The following is a 14,496-nucleotide window of genomic DNA, read 5'->3' on the forward strand; positions in this document are numbered from 1 at the left end:
TTGAACTTCAAGAAAAAATCCATGGAATCACACAACTGCCTTTTAAGAATGGGAAGTCGATTGTCACTTTTGTTCCATTGCATCATGTATGTGATGCATTATTCCTATTTTGGAAAGAAATAAGAACAAAGGAGTTGGAATACCAGTGAGATTTATTCTGCTGTGAAGGATGGTACAAGTTTCTCTAGGGAAGTTTACAGAGCTGACTTCTTCCATCTTTGCAAAGTGCTAATGGGCTGCTAGGTCAAGTTCACAAACTTGATCTAGCAATTGTAAATAATTATAAACCAAACTAAACTATAAACTTGGCCATCTGGTGCCTGTAATAGCTTAAAAATGGTGCTGAGAGCTTTGTGGGGAACATCAACATCTGGAAGGCAGTATTCAGCAAGTGATGGTACATCTCATACATGTGTGGATTTGCTACGGTTGTGTAACATCCGTTTTCAAGTAGGTTTCAGATGTGTCCCATAATTTCCCCCAGTAAAAGACTGGGGCAGCAGAGGGAACTGAGTGGACATTCATGAACTGGAGAGGAAAGGACGACATATGTTTAATTTATTTATAAGAATATAAACCGCCAAGTCATAAAAAATATCGAGGTGATGTACAGTAAAATGATTAAAACATCATAAAACCTTGTGTAGTGTTCCATTTCAGAAATATGTTTTGGAGATGGCAGTCTCTGCTTAGCACATATAGCTTTCCAGGGGGTTCCAGTCCTCTGAATATTCTGCCAATATGCTTCTGGACAAGGAATGAGAAATTAAAAATAAAGTTATTTGGATGAGATTTATAAACAGATGACACATCTTTGACTTTACAGCCTTTACTAATTATGATTTTAAAAACCCCCCCAAAGATGATGAATGCATGTTGTAGTCTCAATTTTTTAAATCTTCTCAGCCTTGGTAATTACCAAGATGAAAATAAAAGGGTTACATTGTCAAACAACCAACGCATAGTCTTTGAAATGCAGCTTCAAGTTGCTTTAAAAAAATGGAGAAAGGGCACAAAATCTTTGGCCAAAGAGATTTTGTTTCATGAAAATCCTTTTTTTTGTACTAATGAAAGGGAGGAGAAATATAATAAGCCTCCTGATGAAATATGAAAACTGCTATCGTCTGTATTTTATCTTAATTGTGTTAAATGTGTTGCTGTTAATAGAAACATGGGCATACTATATTAGGTATCAGCAACTGTAATTTCCAAGGCCAAATATGAACCTGTGGCAAACACTATCCCTGAATAAGAAATCTCTTGTTTTGTTGAAGGCATTAAGCTCACATCACACCCTCCCTAGGGGGCCAAACTTGACAGGTGTGTGGAGTCATAAGGACATCAGATGAGGCTTGTTTTGAAGTCCCAATTGTTGGGACTTCAAAGTGCAGTGGGGGGGGGCTGGTTGAAAGACCTTTTGCAAAGAGATCTATGTATCTCTTTGAACCTCTGAAGAGGGCTTTCAAACAGACCCACACTGAGCTTTGGTTGTGCACACTTGTTCTCAGGCTGTGGAACTGTTGTGCGCAGCCAATGAAGAACCAACACCTCACATTGCAGTGATCTCAGCAGATTGGCAGGTGGAAGTGGTTTTTTTTGGGTTTTTTTAATGTCTCACAGGTCAGATTTGATCCTCTGGTGGTCCAAGATTGACCCGCTGGTCAGAATTTTATTTTTCATTTTTTACTGTAGTTCTTAGAAGGGTGGTAGTTTCCTTGAGTGGATCAATACATTTATTACCAAGCAGTTGGCAGAATATCTGAACATAGTCCAGTCTTGTGGCCTGCTGTGATTGTCAGTTCTTAGCTTGTCATTTAGTTGGCTTCTTTCAGGTTCTGAGTTTGTATTTTATACTTTGCATCTTGTCTTACTTGACTATAATAAGCTTCTGATGGGTGTTCAGCTCTCATTGCCAACCCAGAAGCAAGAGGGGAGTGTGGAGAAAGTTGGATCTGAGGTAACACAGAATCTAGTATGATATCATACCTTCTCCCTGAGTCCAGTTCCAAAGCAGCTTTCCAAGAAACATAATCCCTGAACATGCTCTAGATCAGAAATAACATGAGTAGAATGATTCATATTTCTGATCCAGATCCTTATTAAGTCTGGATGCTGTTCTTGTCTATTTTCTGCAATCCCTACCCTTTGATTACCTGGAGGAGATTTGTACTCGCCACAGGTGCCTTGCTGATTAGCTGTTTACAAGTCTGCCTCAGTCGAAGAAGAAGAGGAAGAGGAAGAGGAAGAGGAAGAGGAAGAAGAAGAAGAAGAAGAAGAAGAAGAAGAAGAAGAAGAAGAAGAAGTTGTTTATTATTTAAATCCTGCCCATCTGACTGGTTTGCCCCAGCCACACTGGACGGCTTTCAGCATATAAATAATAATAATAATAATAATAATAATAATAATAATAATAATAATACATTAGCTTGAATTTAAAAAAAAGAAATCATAATTGTTACTTTCAAACTTTGACGTGTGTCTTGATCCACCACTGAGCATAGTGGAAGCTGCAGTAACTGATTTCAGTAGATCATGGATTGTATCTTCCCTTACAAAAAAAGGAAGGAAATAAAAATTAAAAATTAAGAAAGGAAGACAAAGAGAAGGTACTTAGCATTCTCTCTCTCTCTCTCTCTCTCTCTCTCTCTCTCTCTCTCTCTCCCCGCCCGTTCTCTTTCTCACCTTGTTGATGCTGAACACAAATTGTTATATAAACACAAGCAGCCGCAGCCGCAATATAAACAGAAGTCAAGGAAGGAGAGATTGCATGTATAAAAGCCAAGTGAGAAATTACCCTTTTTGTTTCTTTGCATTGACACTCTGTTTCAGAATTACTGCTTGTGGTCCCATCGCCACATGGACATTGCATAATGGATGAGTTTGTGGTGTCAGAGGCAGCAGGTGTTCTAACAATAAAAAAAGAGCTGGTTATTGTTTGAGCCAGCATCTCCCCGCCGCATGCCCTGTGAACAAAACCTCTCCTGTATCTGGAGCAGCAGGGAAAAATAAAAACAACAGACCAATTGCCACTTTACCGCATTACAATCTTAATTGGATGTTCCAGAAATAAATTCATGTGGGTTTTCACCCCAGCTCTGTTTATGTAGAAATTGATTAGTGATCCCATTTCATCTAGAATTGCATGGTTTGTCACAGATAGGTGCTGTTGGCAGATCAATTGTTTTTAAAAAAATATTTCCAATTATTGCATCGGTGTGTAAATTTGTGCTCAAGAGAAACCACCAGCAAGGTAATTGTTTTCAGACTTACTTTTCTGATGGCTAAAGCCTTCTCTGTATACATCGGCCACTGAAAGCTAAGTATACTGTTTGCTATTGCTAACAGATTTCAGAGGGAGCAAGAATGCAGATGAAAAAGAAATTGCAAGCATTATTATATATTTCTTAGCCTGAGGCCCAGTTTATGCTCTTCTGTCTGCAGATGATGTAAAGATGGCCTTCTGTGTGATATGGGTGGCGCAGGCAGGCTCCTCTATGCTTAATTTATGTGGTCTGTTCTCACATTTTTCAGGGCAAACATGTGGTTTGCCTTGTTGCTTCATATCTCCGATATCAGAGAGGGCTGAGTGAGCCGAGAATTCCCATATTGTGAACCATGTGCTTCAACCTAAGAGAGCGGATGTTTTGAGATGAACCATGGCAGAACCTGAAAACAAAAGCTCACCATGGTTTGTTTATTTTTAAAAAATCACTTTATTTGACTTGTGTAACTTCTGTCCCTTGGAGTTAAGTTTTAAGTACAAAAAATAAAGAAGTATAGTGAGAACCATAGTATAAAAGGAAAGGAAAATAACAGGGCCATTAGTTGGATATTTACTGGTAGCAGCAAGCGTTTGGAAGGGTTTGAGTGGAATTTCTTTGGTAAAATTGGTACAATAAAGTGTGGGAAATTGCCCTTGCTGAAAAACTTTACACAAAAACTATGTATAGCAACAGGACAGAAAAACAGGAAGGAAGGAAGGAAGGAAGGAAGGAAGGAAGGAAGGAAGGAAGGAAGGAAGGAAGAAAGAAAGAAAGACACATTTACGGTGAAATGGTGGAACTTTCTTGCTTTTACAAATAAATGGATTATTATTATTGTTATTATTATTAATTTAATTTATATACTCCCCTATACCGGGGGAGGAGGGGGCTCAGGGCGGTCACAGAATATAATCAAAATATAAAACCACAAAATACATAATAAAAATAAAAACAGCAACCCAATACCCTCCCCCACAAAAACACATTTTAGAAGGTCATCAGATCAACCAAAGGCCTGGTTAAAAAGGAGCATTTTGTATTCTTATACAGCAAGAGGAGCTGGAAGCCTGCTTTTTCTTTAAAACACATGAACTTTCCCATATATTCAGATACTCCTTGGAGACCCTGCTTCAGACCCCCCTACCCTCAGGTGGGTGAGGACCTGAGAGAGGACCTTGTTCATTTTGAGGCGCTCTTTCTTGGTGCTGAACTGGAAATTCTTCTGGAAAGGCAGAAATCTTTTTACTTCCTAAGGCCTTTTCGTTCCTGAGTCTTAAAGCACTGTTTATAACAGAGGTCGGCAACCTAAGGCCCATGGGCTGGTTCTGGCCCATGAGCTTCCTGGAACCGGCCCACGGCCATTCTGTGGATCGGTGTGGGGATTCTGTGAAGAGCGCCGGAAATAGTTTGAGTGCACGCATGGGCGCGCATGCTCCGGTCCACGGAGAGGTCTGCCGGGGAGTGGACCGGACCGGCCTCAAAAAACGTTGCTGACCCCTGGTTTATAACAAGGCTTGCCAATGTGGTTCCCTCATAATGTTGTTGGACTCCATCACCCACCACACCTAGCAAGCATGGCCAGTGGTTGGGCATGATGGGAAGTGTAGTCCAAATGTTTTTTTGAAGGCACAACATTGACTAAGCCTGGTTTTTACCCTCCCCTGCAAAAATCTCCCAGGTCCTGATCCAGATTGTCCCCCCCTGGGTGTTTCTGAAAGAAAAATATTGCACTGAATGAAAACAGCAACATAATTAGTATTCTGGCCCAGAGAATTCGAGTCAAGCAAGGGTAGAAGAAAGGAACAATTGATTCCATTTTAGAGAATGAAACCAAAGCGGTTTCCAAAAGATCACACAAGAGGTTTGTGGTAATGACATACAATAAGTACCAAAAACATGCTCCTTTATTCCAAATTACCACCAAGTATTTACTGCCAAATTACAACCAAGCCATTGTGATTCAGCAATACTGGTTAGAGGAAGGGCCCCTCAGGAATCGGAAATAATGGTGTATTTTATCTACTTGTTGTATAGTCATCTTTTCAGATGGCTTTATGGGAGAGGGGATGAAATGGAGCAGGGACAAATAAAGTGATCTTCTGTGGAAGCTTACCTTTTTGCAAACTCTCCCTATAAATGGACTAATTTTGTGTGGCAAGCAACCTAATTCTCAAAGCTGTTCACCAGCAGAAATTGAGCAACGGGAGCTCACCCCGTCGCGGGGATTCAAACCGCAGACCTTCTGATCGGCAAGTCCTAGGCTCTGTGGTTTAACCCACAGCGCCACCCGCGTCTCTTACTTCATAGTAGTTCTGTTGAATAAAATGGAAGAGTTTCAGGGCCTTTTCAGGCTCCTGGCTGCCCAGGCGTACTCTAGGGTTAAACCGAGAAATCTGTGGATTTCAACCTCTCAATGTCTTCAAGATAATCTGTGGAGCTATTTTACTGTACTGTAGTATTCTCTAACGAAAAAGCCATCTTTGCTTGAGGCCGGAATGCATCTGTTTTGACTGTTTTGCTCTAAACAGAGCCGTATGGGACCTATTTAGTGCAAATGAGCAGATAAATGGCTGTTTTTATCAAGCACAATCCCCGTATCCTTTCTAGGACAAACGATCTCTTCATGGCTGTGTTTCACATAATGCAATCCCCTTCCTTCCTCGCTTGCTATCCATCTCATGTAGAAACCAAATAATTGCCTCCAGGAGCAAGCCAAGGTCTCATTAAGCTTTGGCACTGCCCAGTCACTTGGCTTCCAATATCTTGCGGGATAGGAAAAATTTCACCTGGGGACAGCATCTGCTTAGTTATTTGTAACCTTTTGCTTTCCCCCTCCCTTCCTTAAGCTGTTCTGACACCTGGGGCTTGTTAGGCTAATGCAGTGGATCATGTCAAGCCTCAGTAATATGAACTGATGCATACTGACAACAATTGTGGTAATATGGCTTTGTTTAGCGGTCTGGCTTTTGGCGTTGATCTGGCTTATTGATATAGCTATCTGCGCTGTATTATATATAACTTGATTGTTTTTATTGTATTAGTGGTTTTTGTTGTTGCTGGAAGCTGATTCAAGTGAGTAATGGGGCAAATTTAGAAAGGTATCCGTTTTAAAAATATGTAATTTTAAAAGAACACAGATAAGTGAGCTCTTTGGCTCTCACTTCAGTCTCTGGAAACTGGGAAACTGGGTGTGTGTGGGGGACTCCATGCGTCAAACCTAGAACTAGGAAGGATGTCTCCCGCACTGCCAATCCTCAAACATTCTCCACTCTTCCACTCAGTGGTGATGGTGGGAAGTACAGTGATACCTCGGGTTAAGTACAGTCATACCTCAGGTTGAATGTGCTTCAGATTGAGCGCTTTCGAGTTGGGGGACTCCATGCGTCAAACCTAGAACTAGGAAGGATGTCTCCCGCACTGCCAATCCTCAAACATTCTCCACTCTTCCACTCAGTGGTGATGGTGGGAAGTACAGTGATACCTCGGGTTAAGTACAGTCATACCTCAGGTTGAATGTGCTTCAGATTGAGCACTTTCGAGTTGCGCTCCGCGGCAGCCCGGAAGTAACGGAGTGCATTACTTCCAGGTTTTGCCACTCGCGCCTGCGCAGACGCTCAAAATAACGTCACACACATGCGCGGAAGCTGCAAAACTCGACCCACGCATTCACAGATGCGTCTTATGTTCCATTCAGGATGCGAACGGGGTTCCGGAATGGACCCCATTCGCGTCCTGAGGTACCACTGTACTTAATTCGTTCCGGAGGTCTGTTCTTAACCTGAAACTGTTCATAACCTGAAGCAACACTTTAGCTAATGGGGCCTCCCACTGCCGCCGCTGCACGATTTCTGTTCTCATCCTGAAGCAAAGTTCTTAACCCGAGGTACTATTTCTGGGTTAGCGGAGTCTGTAACCTGAAGCGTATGTAACCCGAGGTACCACTGTATGATGTCGAACTCAGGATGAAAGGGAAAAACGTGCTAAGAGGAAGGCACGCTTGGCAAACCCTCACCATGATCAACACCCGCCAGGAAACCTATGCCCCACTGTGGAAGGATGTGTGGATCCAGAATTGGCCTCCACAGTCACTTACGGACTCACTGTTAAGACCGAGTTCATGGAAGACAATCTTACTTGGGTACGAGCGATCTCCAAAGAAGAAGAAGAAAGATGGGAAATGTAGTTTTCCCATGGGATCCTCCATAGTTTCCCACTCCCTATCACTCTGTTAGCCAGCAAGAAAGGAACGCTTTCCCTTCCCCGTTAATACAGTTTTGGTGCTCCTTTGGTCATAAACAAAAGGGAAGCTCCCAGTGGCGCAATGGGTCAGTTAGTGTGTCTGGCTGTTAACCAGCTGGTTGGTGGTTTGAGCCCACCCAGGGATGGCTGTGGGCAGGATTCCTGCATTGCAAGTTGTCTCCACCTCCACTCTTCCCTTTTATAGAATTGTAGAGTTGGAAGGAACCCCGAGGGTCATCTAGGCCAGTCCCCTGCAATGCTGGAATCTCAACACGCGTTGGTCTCCCATTCAATTTGAAACCATACCGGACCCTGCTTAGCTTTGTGAATGTGCTGGCAGTTTTATTGCTGTACCACTTGGGGAGATTGAGATGTACAGTAGAGTCAGGCAGCAGTGGCAGTGGGCTGAGGTTGGAAATTCTTTTCCCACTCAGGATTTTCTTATGAGACAGAGAAAATGTTTGGGGTGTGTGTAAAACATGCCTCTGATTTTGAAGAATGGTTTCTTGATTCCAAGCCTGAATCTGAAGAGCTTCACTATCATGTCTACCGGTACTTATTCCAGCAGGTTTGATGCAAGCCGTACTCTGTTCCCCTTCAGGCTGAAGTTCCTCACCCCTGCATTCGACTGAGTTTAGTCTCTCCATGCTCACATGTCTTTGTTTTCCTTGGTAAACACACATTTCATGTATGTCAGCTAACAGCAATAGAATCATTCCATTGCCAAGACTGAACATAACCTCTTTAAAGAGGAAAATGTAACAAAGATGATGAAATCATACCGTTTGTTGTACGTGTGTAGATGACAAATTACATTGAGCTTTGGTTCTTTGATTTTAATCATGGTATCACATGAAAAGCAGCCTCTTCCTGTTTTTCTATGTTTTATAAATCTTATCAAAGACTTGGCGAATAGCTCAGGCATCAGAAGAGAATGAGATATGCTTGTGAGGTTCTGTGTGCTCTTAAAGAGGCTGCAAAGGCAATGCTTGCTTCAGCTAGGAATTTGAGCAGAAGGCTTCCTGTTTGTTCCCCTGGTACTGCACTGCACAAATGATTGGATAAATTGTCAGCTCTGCATCCTGCAGCTCTCTCCAAATTATCACCCTGTGTGTGTTAAGCATAGGAGGGATGGAGTGCAAAGGTGCCACAGGGCCAAGAGTGGACTTTGTAGTGTAGCATCATTTAAAGATGTTGTGTGTGTGCGGAATGGATGCTTCTGCTCTCTGAGCATTGGGAAAGTGGACCTGAATAACTTGTGGCTAACTCGATTCAAATAGATTTAGATTTGGGGCCATTTGCTTTGGAAAGGTTTCAGTTTGTGTCAGGGAATTTTCAGCAGCCCTAGAGCAGGAGTGGGGAACCTGTGACTCTCTGGAAGTTGCTGGAATCAAACTTCCATCATTCCCAACCACCATTGCCAAGGGTTGGGGATGATGAGAGTTTGGGCCCTTCCAAATGTTGCTGAACCACAGTATCCCCACTCCTGGTCTGGAGAATGATGTAATTATCATCCTTATTTGACTTAGCTATAGTAAGCAAAGCTAAATATGTGGAAATGGCCACATTTGCCCAGTTATTTATTTGTGTTTGGTGTCCATACATTTTTGCCAATGAACTTGTGAAATGGAAAAAATATATATATGTGAAATGTAAAGCACTGGAAAATTCTCAGGGGGAAAGTTCATTGAGTCATACCCGAGCACTTTTTCCCTCCTAAAAAGTAAGGGGAAATGTGTGTGCGTCTTATGGAGCGAATGCAGGCTGCGCGGCTATCCCAGAAGCCAGAACAGCGAGAGGGATCGCTGCGCAGTGCTCCCTCTTGCTGTTCTAGCTTCTGGCTTAGCCCCTAAATTCCCTTCCCTCACCTCCTGGAAAAGCCCCCAAGAGCCGCGCTCCCTTTCACAAGCCGCGTGGAGCATGTGTGCGGCTCTTGGGGGCTTTTCCCCAAGGAGGGAGAAGGGCAGCCTTCCATGCAGTCCATGCAACTCGTGAAAGGGAGTGTTCAGCAGAGCCTGGGACGCATACAGGCTCTGTTCAGCGCTCCCTTTAAAGAATATTTTTTCCTTGCATTCCCCGTCTAAAAACTAGGTGCGTCTTATGGCCAGGTGCGTCTTATGGAGCAAAAAATACGGTACCTCTACAAAGTAAAATTTATTTTTTATAGTTTTCTCAGAAATGGGGCTTCCTGGTTTGTATTTTCCAATACTCTTTGTGTAACAACTGTATATGATTTATTTGGGCACAGATAGCCCTTTGAGTATTTATTCAAAGTAAAAATCCCAAAAAAAAGTGGTGTGAACATGCTCTTAGTCACTTTTGTAGACCTGGGATCTTCAACTGAAGGGCAGTATATACAAATTTAATTAACAACAACAACAATAAACATAGAAAAGAGCCTACCTACTTTATTAGATGTGTTAAAATGTATCATGAGTTGGCACTTCTCAACAGATCGGTATTTTGGGGATTGTATATAATAATTATAAATTGCATGAATACAGCTTTTCAATTTGTCTTTACCAAATGATGGAGTACTGCAAATTTGAATGAAGTGTTAGTTCAGTGTTTCCTAAAGTGATAAGGCTGTATCCAATTAATTCATATTCAGAATAGTAGACCCACTGAAGTCTTACATGGGATACAGTGTATAAGCGGAAAATAAATTTCTAGGCTGTGACTAAGGCTGTTTCAGAAGTGCCAGAAAATATTGAGCTGGAGTGCTTTATGATGAAGTTCGTTTTTGTTCTGAAAACTGTCCCAAACCCTAAGATTTGATGGACTAATCCCCACCTCCTTCTTTTACAGCAAGTTACGGGGAGAACCTTTGGTGATAAAGATTTTCGATCTGGATTAGAAAATGGTGTTCTGCTGTGTGAGTAAGTAAAACTGCACCTTGAACTATGAGTTTTAAGTTCTTTTTGTGAAGTCCTCGTAATAATAGCTATAGCGTTCAAGTTATCTGTGCTTTGGGGATAGATTTGAGGAAGATTCACACAACCATTTTTTGTTTGTTTGCTTCTTGTCGAGTTTGGTTTGTTGACCTGGCTTTGGGAATGTTTCACCAGCTGCCTAGATGGCCCCCTCGGATGTGCTAAAAAGCACATTGTGCTATGACTTCCTAGGAAGAAAAGTTACTTTCCCAGACATTATAGTACAGACCTGCTGTTAGGAGTCATCCGACCTCAAGCCAAAGGAAACTTCTTGTGTGGAGCACCTCCAACTCAAACAAGTGTAGCCAAAGCAAACAATTGAGGCTCGTCATCAAATGTGTTGCATGCTTAGGAACTGGATGGTCATGGTGGGTTGTCCAAGCGTCCTCCAAAGTATACATGCACATCTGGTGGGAACGCTGCCATTCTTGATGTAATATACCTCTTTGTGGAATGGACGAGGGAGGCTCTCAAATATCAGCCAATATTATTTAACATGCAAGCTTCTGCTGTTGCCTAGCAAGCATTCTTCACAGCTCAAGAAATTGGCCTTAGTGTGACCAGATAGTCCACCAGGATGCTTTGCTTTGTGTTAATGCATGACCATTTCCAAAGTTCTGTCATATTTAACACGGGCCGCCAGAAATAGATTACAGGATGGGGACTTGCAGGTAAAGGCTGACTCCATTCTCAAGGGTCACATTGAGTTTTGTGGGGCAAAACCTATCTACATTATTCTGCAAGTCATTCATTTATTTAGATTAATTTTTTTGTTAAAGTAAGTTGTACTCAGAGTAGTCTACTCTGAATATTACTTGCAAAAGGTATTATGTGTACTCTAAAATGTGCTTTGAAATGTATTTTGAATGAGAACTGCATCAGAACATTCGAGAAGTGCACAATTGAGTTCTAGTCTGCTCATTATACTGGGACAGGCATAGGCAAACTCCAGCCTTCCAGATGTTTTGAGACTACAGTTCCCATCATCCCTGACCTGTTAGCTAGGGATGATGAGAAGTGTAGTTCCAAAACATCTGGAGGGGCGGAGTTTGCCTATGCCTGGACTGGGAGATCAGAGCCGGCCCTACTGTTAGGCAAAGTGGGGAAACCATTACAGGAGGTAAACACTGGATGGTAGCAGAAAGCACAGCCCCCTTGCTGTTTCTCCTAAGCCCCCTGGGCATTCCCTCTCTTTTCAAGGACAGTGCTACAGTATGTATGCCACATGGCATTTTCCATCCCACCCCCTTAGCTTGGGTGTTGTAGAAGATGCTACTCCATCACCACTAGTGAGTTAAGATTTAACTTCCAGTCTAGTTAATTTCTGTATGTGGAATGAGGACAGGGCCGAGCAGCTAAAGTGGCATATCTCTGACGCTACCTGCCCCTAACATGCAGTAAGTTCAGTTGTGGGAGTGTAATGGCAGGGTGCTACTTCACAGGCCTGAGGGCAAAAGGTAAAAGGTAAAGGACCCCTGGAGGGATGTGGGTGGTGCTGTGGTCTAAACCACAGAGCCTAGGACTTGCCGATCAGAAGGTCAGCGGTTCAAATTCCCATGACGGGGTGAGCTCCCGTTGCTCGGTCCCTGCTCCTGCCAACCTAGCAGTTCAAAAGCACATCAGAGTGCAAGTAGATAAATAGGTACCGCTCCGGCGGGAAGGTAAACGGCGTTTCCATGCACTGGTTTCACCAGAAGCGGTTTAGCCATGCTGGCCACATGACACGGAAAGCCGTCTGTGGACGAACACAGGCTCCCTCAGCCTGAAAGCAAGATGAGCACCGCAATCCTATAGTCACCTTTGACTGGACTTAACCATCCAGGGGTCCTTTACCTTTACCTTTTAAAAGACCGCTGGATGGTTAAGTCCAGTCAAAGGCGACTATACGATTGCGGTGCTCATCTTGCTTTCAGGCTGAGGGAGCCTGTGTTTGTCCGCAGACGGCTTTCCATGTCATGTGGCCAGCATGGCTAAACCGCTTCTGGCACAACAGAACACTGTGACGGAAACCAGAGTACATGGAAACGCCATTTACCTTCCTGCTGCAGCGGTACCTATTCATCTACTTGCACTGCTGTGCTTTTGAACTGCTAAGTTGGCAGAAGCTGGGACAGAGCAACAGGAGCTCACCCTGTCATGGGGATTCGAACCGCTGACCTCCTGATCAGCAAGCCCAAGAGGCTCAGTGGTTTAGACCACTACTTTTGAGGTAGATTAGGGTGGCTGAGAGTGACCTAAGGCCCATGGTCACCCAGAGAACTTCATAGTTCTCTCACAGCTCTCTAACCTATCTCATAAAGTTGTTGTAAGGAATAAGTCATGCATGCCACTTTGAGAACCTTGGAAGAAGGGTTGGATATGAAAGTCCATATGGATGTGTCCGTCACTGTACTTCCCCGTGTTACCAAATACGTGCATGACGAACTGAAAACTATATTTGAAAACTAGAGGTGTGGCCTGTCTTGCAGCTTTTATGTTTTCTCTGTCTCTAGTCGTACATTTCGTCCTTGGCTAATAGTGCCTTTGGTAGAAAAGTGCTTAATTAACAGGGAATTAAGTTACCGCTCAGCTCATGTTGCCCTATTAATCCCAGTCTAACCAATTTGTGGACCTTTAGTACAAAAGAAGAGGGGGAAAATGCCTTGCTTGCTTGCAAATACCCTTTGTCTGACCAATGAGGTTCACAGACCTGACTTACCCTGGTGGAGATTGTTCCGTTGCACTCTGGCATGAGTGTGATCGCCTCTTGTGAATCCTGCTTGCCCAGGGTCTAGTGTTCCTCAGTCAGCCATCTGGCAACCTTGACAAGCAAACCCTATCATTTAAGTGCAGAGGTGGACAGAGAGCATCTTGGCAATTGTGTTTGGTTGCCTGCCCCTTTCCCAGGGACATGTCTGGGAAGTGGTTTGACCATTGCATTGCTGAGGTAATTGGAGTCACGCAGGGTCAAACCTGTAAGAACCCCACCCTTTCCTGTCTGGAGCAGAAATGGGTGGGGCTGTATGCACAATCAGTGGCATCTGTCTAACTCCAGTCACTTATCTTTCCTTCACAGTTGGGATGCGGGTGGTGCTGTGGTCTAAACCACTGAGCCTCTTGGGCTTGCCGATTGGAAGGTGGGCAATTCAAGTCCGTGCGACGGGGTAAGCTCCCATTGCTCTGTCCCGGCTCCTGCCAACCTAGCAGTTCAAAAGCACACCAGTGCAAGTAGATAAATAGGTACCACTGTGGCGGGAAGGTAAATGGCGTTTCTGTGCGCTCTGCCACCTGTCACAGTGTCCTGTTGCACCAGAAGCAGTTTAGCCATGCTGGCCACATGACCCAGAAAGCTGTCTGTGGACCAACGCCAACTCCCTCGGAAAAGCAGAGATGAGCGCCACATCCCATAGTTTCCTTTGACTGGACTGAACCGTCCAGGGGTCCTTTACCTTTACCTACCTTCACAGCATTAAAAGCAACTTACCATTTGTGCTTTGCTACAGTTAGCAACGTTAGAAAATAGCAACATGTGCTTCACCCCAGTAAAAAATGGTGCATGTCTGGTTTTAAACTGGTTGATTTTCTCAGCAAAACTCGTCCATGTGGCGTCTAGGTATGGATAAGTGCTCCCCTTCCATGTAAGGCTCATAGATTTCATATTCTTGAACCCTGAGGACAAAATGAGGGGCAGACTGAATCCTGTTGAGAAAGAACATTCCAGAGGTTATGATGCTGGGGAGATTAAAGTATTCATAGAGCTTTTATGGGCATGTAAGAGATGTTCCTCCCTCCAATGTATGATTGTGATAGTGTTACCAGAAAGGAAAGGCACATTTGCTGTCTCAAATGTAGCCTCAAAAAAGTATGTCACTTGTAACCCCAAGTTCAAATGATCTATGACTTTAACAATTGCAGAGTAATTTATATTAAAACTATATTCACTTGTGCTTATTTTGTGGTTTGCTTCACACTGATGTTCTCGTTTGTTTGTGTGATATATGCGCTTCCTGTTTCACTGTTAGAGGCTTTAAAAATATATATATATATACCCCTGATTAGACCAGATCGTGCTTTGTTTTCAC

General features: G+C 43.3%; 1 protein-coding gene across 44 annotated transcripts in view; it reads left to right on the plus strand.

Annotated features, from left to right (window-relative positions):
- The window catches only part of LIMCH1 (LIM and calponin homology domains 1), a 222,385-nt gene that overhangs the window by 69,640 nt on the left and 138,249 nt on the right, over positions 1 to 14,496 (plus strand). For all 44 annotated transcript variants that reach the window (XM_083459670.1, XM_083459681.1, XM_083459715.1 and 41 more), the window contains exon 2: positions 10,311 to 10,381. In XM_083459670.1, the coding sequence (XP_083315796.1) occupies positions 10,311 to 10,381 (71 nt within the window). The remainder of the gene's footprint in view (positions 1 to 10,310; positions 10,382 to 14,496) is intronic.

The sequence above is a fragment of the Podarcis liolepis genome (assembly GCF_965112155.1).
Source record: "Podarcis liolepis genome assembly, chromosome: 9".
Taxonomy (NCBI): Eukaryota; Metazoa; Chordata; class Lepidosauria; order Squamata; family Lacertidae; genus Podarcis; species Podarcis liolepis.